Below are 5,765 nucleotides of genomic sequence, written 5' to 3' on the forward strand. Positions count from 1 at the left end.
AAAATTATATAGTCTACAAGACTACATTTTAGCCTTTTTATATATAGAAATACCATATTCCATTAAAAAAAAACGAGGTCTATATTTATATTCATAATTATAATTATAATTACAACTAAAATATTGGAATTATATCCGAAAATACATCTGCATGATCATGCAAAGCTTTACGGGATTTTCGACCCTACAGAGTGTAAGGCCTTGAGAACTTGATTGATTATATCATTAAAAAGGGAATTTCGTACACATCAATGCACGATTGGGTAACGGTGGATTTTCGATATACCGTACCAAAAATACCAGTATAAAAAAATTCATACCGGTAACGATACCGAAATTTCGAAATTTTGGTATGAAAAAAATCCATACTATGTCGTACAGATACCGAAAAAAAATTCGACATATCGAAAAAATGACTGTATATCAAAAAAATTTCGATACGGTATCACACCCTTAGGTGCGAGAATCTTTTTTCTTATTGACAACTAAAAGGCAAAATATATTTTATCTTCAAAAGATTAACAATATCAAAGGTCTTGGATTTCTACGAATTCCTTTCAATCAAGAACAGAATTCCTTTCAATCAAGAACAGATTTGTAGTTTAGATTATATGATCGGTTAAGTCACTGCTATCCGCTTACACAACACTCAGATAAAGCATATCCATGGAAGCTCTCATACAATAGGATCATGTAATAATTTATAAGTAATCAGGGTCAATGAGCTTATGTAGCTTTGCCCTTGCCCTTTCCTTTCTTAGCCTCAAGTTTGGCTTGAATCCTAGCAGCAGCAGCTGCCTTTGCTTCTTCTCTTTTCTTCTTCTCTTCTTCTTTAACTGCAGCTGCCAATTCCCTCTGCTTCTTGAGCTCCCTGAACAAATATGTAAACATAAAACATCCATCTATTCTCAAATTTGGAAAACTTTGATGCAGTTCTGTAACACATGACAAACCATAGATGAATCGTATGTCAACCCCGCTTGTGGAGGTTCTAATCAACTTTATTGTTCATACTTTAGGCGGTGTCAACCAGTTTATTTGAACATCTTGCACTTCTTACATCAACTCTCGAGAAGTTAAAGTAATGATAGTGAACCTCGCTCGAGGTTTGAAATAGCGATTATAATAGTTCTCATTGTAGTTGTAAGTTGTAACTATCCAAAATTTGGAAGTTGTTTATATTGTCATTCCAAACCCTAAAATAGCGTGGATGTCATATTCACGGAAAATTAAATGATGCAGACTGCTTAGAATGAAAAATGAACAGATGATACTTACTCCAGTCTGGCCCTCTCATCTGAAACACTGCCTAGACTAGAACCCTTACGAGGACGGCATGCTACCAACTCCACCTCAAAAATGAGCGTTGAACTGCATACGTAATTCAAAGATGATATGCATAGATTACAAGAAACATTTCTGAAACATTATTGCAAGTGAATATCTTGAGTATACAGAAAATTTGACGTTGTAAACCATAAATAGACATAATCTGGGAAAAGTATTTGACTCGGAAAATCAACTATACCATATATAAAAACGGTAAACATTGTTCAAACTCTCTGGGATCACAAAACTATTGGTTATAATAATATCAAACATACGCGGATGGCAATGGGAAGTGACTCAATTTCCCTACAATAACCTCCTAAGACCTCTGGACCACCATTCAACGTTATTTCCAAAGGGCTCAAGAAACAAGGCTTGCTAATGTTGGAAAGTTATCAAAACTCAAAGTCATGATTTGTGTGTGCATAAAGCTAGTTGAAATTTCCATCAAAATATAAATAATCGGTCAGCTATTATCGTGCAAGGGTACATAAACATTAGTGCATAAACTCCATCAAACCAGCATAGCCTTTCAATGACAATACTAGGCAAAATATAGATCAAAATGATAGCCCTTTTAAAAATCAAATGTGGGACACACATTTTCGTTTTCGCTCTAGTTAAATCTCCCAAGAACCATCATTTGCCCTTATCACAACCGATGGAAATATTTTGGCCACCTTTTGTTTCCTGCTAACTAATCATTTATCCTTCCACACACCTTTCAACCAAGCAACCCTTTTAAGTATATTTTTGTTTCTGTCAGCAGGCCCAGCACCATATTTTACAGAAAAATAATTCCCCTATATAAAGAAGTTTCATCGAAAAGTTGCAAAAAACAGGAGAAAAAAGGGTGCTAAGAATCTCCCAGCATAATAATTGGGAAAGTTGATATCAATTTCATTGAAAATTTGGTCTCTAGACGAAAAAGAGCATATGCCGGATCCAACAATTTAACTCGATGCAAATACAAGGAAAGTGCAGGAAATTTTCCCTCGCACTTTTCCAGCACATCTTTCTGGCAACCAAAAGCATTATCTAAATAGCTTCTGTTCATGAAACTTATTCAAAGTTATGAAGAAGAGATAGGTACTCGGGGGGAACATCAGGTGGAGAACCAGCACTGCCATAGGCATATTCTGGTTTACAGGTAATCTTTGCAACCTCACCAACCTGCCAAATATCGTGAAGGAACAAAACGTTGAGGAAGAATAATGTGCAATAATAGCTCCATGAATACTGTTATATTCACCTTCATGGTTTTTAGTGCAATATCCCAAGCTTTAATCACAGAACCCGTGCCCAATTCAAAGGTGAATATAGTGTTATCCTCATGTGTAGTATCAAAGATGTCACCAGTTTCGGCAAGAATGCCTTCATAATGAACTGTCAACGAGAACCAAGATATTAAAAAATTAATCCTTCTAAGCAAGACAAGCAGAAATGTCACATATATTAACCATCAGAAAAGAGACATTAAAGTTTCAGTTTATGAAAGTGTCATGATTTTAAAACATACATCCCAATAGTTTTAGAGAACAAGATTCCATTCATGAGTATCAAATGTCCATTTCCTAAAACCATCTGTTACATGTGTTAACAGTTTTTGCATGTAAACAAAGAGACATGGTTCAAGTTCAAAACATTAATACGGGTAGCAAATCTTCGCTCCATTTTCAGGAAAAGAACACCATGACTAACAAAAATGTGTTTCCACTTACGGAAAAATTCTAAGCACACCATCTTCATACTAACAAGAAGATTACGCAGAACCCAAGTAAAAATAGTGAAGATGTAAAGAAAAATCCACGGTACAAAGAACTCTAAGTGCATGGATATGTGGTAACATACCATCGAGAAGAGGAAGGGTCTCCGAAGGAGCAATGGCATCAGGTTTTGCTCGACGTACTGTTGTCTTCAGGACACCACCATCCCCAGTCAAATCAACAGAAGCACTCATGATTGTTCTTTGTTAATTGCCTGAGGGTGGAAAGATAGTGAGCTACATAGCATTACACATGCAAAATGCACAATAAAACATACAATTGTTTTTCAAAAGAAATGTAATTCAAACCATGTAAATATTTTTAGCCCAAGAAGAAAATGGATTAAGATAATGCTTTAACATGAAAAATACGAGGCAGATTACATTTTTAGCCCAATCAACAATAAATAATTGCAGATTACATGTTCCATCTTCTATCGTTATTAAAAGAGTGTCCGTAGGCACAAGGCAGGGTGAAGCATAACCCATGCACCTCAGCAAAGTTTGCTAGTGATGAAAGTGTCTCAAGTGTCTTAAAGGCTCAAGTCACATTTCAAAAACAACTTAGATGCAGTGTTTGTGAATTCAATGTGAAACCAATAAGATGGGAATTCATATTTAATGATGTTTGTTTTATATTGCTCAATAGCTCTCATTAGATGATTAAATATTGATACTTGTTTTATATAGACTATAGTTAAACTGATGTTTATCGTATATTGTTCAACAGTTTCCAGTATTTAGGAAGTTTAGTTTTAAATTATTCAACAATTTTATTCATACCGATGGACAATAGATTATAGTGCATTCTTCTACCTCACTTCAATAAAATGTGCATCTTGCGCTGTATCAGTGAATCATTGCATCCATGCATCTCTAGTAACTATGCCCACCACTATCTTTAGAATCAACTTTCTGGCTGGTTAGATCTTTCCAGATTTGGAAATCACTGGAATTCTATTCATTAAGATCCATTGACTTGAATTATGAAATAGCGAGATAAAACACATGGAAAATTGAATGGAACTAATAGAATCTATTTATTTTACCAGAACATCATCCGGCTAATGACAATGTCAACTCAGCACATTGAAAGACAATTCAAAAACCGTTGCTAAAATAACCTACAAATCTTCTCATGGCTGCTTATAAACAAAGAAAACTCTTTGCTATCTTGATCAACTAATTACAATGTTAGCACCACTTACCACTTCAAAGATTGGAGCTTGTTTACAAGGTTCTGTTCAACCATAAGTAGCAATTTTCCACATCAAGACATAAGAAAACAGTTTAAAGCTATATCATAGCTATTCAAACACTCCAATGGCATCGTTCAACTCAAAGTATAACAACAAAGACCTCTCTTTTAGGTTAAAAGGATATGTGGTCGGTAATATGATGCACTTTGGTACGTCTGAAATGTCAGTCTAATAAGAGATTTATTAAAGTAAATTTGGTCCCTTTCTGTTAGAGCCATAAAAAAAATGGATTAACTGTCATGTGCAGATCACGTGGTCTAAGTGAAGGGAATCCTAAGCATCATGATCTGCAATCCAGTTGAAAAGCTATACCCAAAAGAAACACTAGCAGCATTTGTCTCCAAAAATTATTCAAAATTTAGATTACTCAATCTCTATACCTCATTCAAAACATTCCAGCCACCACAGGGCTCTCATTGGTGATTGAATTAACAAAAATTGTGGGCTCGTCAATTCAAGGTCCAAAATCTCAACAGCTCGACTTAATGAGAAGCACATGCAATTCCATCCACTTTCTTTAACCACCCGCTAGAAAAAGAACCTTTTTTGCTCAAAGAATTTCTTAAATTGAAGGCCTAAAGAGAAAAACTTGTTTTGCAGATCCCCATTCTTTTCGGACCAAAGCAAAAACCAAAATGAAGCAAAAGATCACCATATCATTGCCAAGAAGGAAAAAAGAAAAACAAACTTTTCTCCAATAATATCCGATGAAACATTAGAACTGCAAAATAACTACAGGCTCGTAAGATATAATATTACACCGCTTCACCCAAATAACGCCCAATCCCAACCCATCAATTCTTACCCTTCCTCTCCCATGTCCAAAATTTCGACACAAATCCGTAACCACAGCGCGAAAACACTCCAAATTCAATAAAATCATCAAATAATACAGTGAAAACAGAGCATAGAACTTTCTATCAGTGAAGCGGCGGAGAGGCGTGCACACCTGAGAGGAAAGTGACGGAGGGTAGAGGGAATTCGAGGAAGGATGAAGCTTAAACTGGGTAAATCGGCGCACAGAGGTGTAGTTGAGATAGAGATCGCCGGCCATAAAGCGTCTGCTGTATCTTCGTGTGGCGTTATTTCTACTGAGACGCATTTTGCTGGGTTTTTGTAATCTTCACGGGACTGCAAGGAACATCTCACACGCGAGACACTAGCGCGTGGTTCGACATCAACGCTAATTCTAATTTATTTATCAGACTTATTTTTTTTATTTTTTTTTTAATTCAGACTGATTTATTTATCTTTGGTTTTACAAGAGTTATTTTTATTTATTGTAAATCACAGTTAACATATATAAATATTAAATTTTTTTGTAATTAGGGATAATTTAAATAAAACAATTTTGTTCAAAATAATTTTTTATCTAAACAATGTTGAACCATAAATGGTATATATAGTTAATA

At 35.1% G+C, this 5,765-nt stretch overlaps 1 protein-coding gene across 1 annotated transcript; it reads right to left on the reverse strand.

Annotated features, from left to right (window-relative positions):
* Positions 1-458: 458 nt before the first annotated feature.
* On the reverse strand, positions 459-5,438 carry LOC140881188 (peptidyl-prolyl cis-trans isomerase FKBP20-1). Its single transcript, XM_073286301.1, has 6 exons — positions 5,303-5,438; positions 3,181-3,309; positions 2,582-2,715; positions 2,423-2,502; positions 1,279-1,371; positions 459-871 (listed from the first exon to the last, which is right to left on the reverse strand). Exons 2-6 carry the CDS (start codon positions 3,287-3,289, stop codon positions 727-729), a joined length of 561 nt encoding a protein of 186 aa, XP_073142402.1. The 5' UTR covers positions 3,290-3,309; positions 5,303-5,438; the 3' UTR covers positions 459-726.
* Between the last annotated feature and the right edge of the window lie 327 nt (positions 5,439-5,765).

Source organism: Henckelia pumila, chromosome 2 (assembly GCF_033568475.1).
Source record: "Henckelia pumila isolate YLH828 chromosome 2, ASM3356847v2, whole genome shotgun sequence".
NCBI classification, from domain to species: Eukaryota; Viridiplantae; Streptophyta; class Magnoliopsida; order Lamiales; family Gesneriaceae; genus Henckelia; species Henckelia pumila.

Excerpts from the sequence above, each read along its gene's own strand:
- LOC140881188 (XM_073286301.1), bottom strand. The coding sequence starts at position 3,289 with ATGAGTGCTTCTGTTGATTTGACTGGGGATGGTGGTGTCCTGAAGACA. Across the intron at positions 2,503-2,581 it reads TTGCACTAAAAACCATGAAG|GTTGGTGAGGTTGCAAAGAT; the intron begins GTGAATATAACA and ends GATATTTGGCAG. Across the intron at positions 872-1,278 it reads GATGAGAGGGCCAGACTGGA|GGAGCTCAAGAAGCAGAGGG; the intron begins GTAAGTATCATC and ends ATATTTGTTCAG.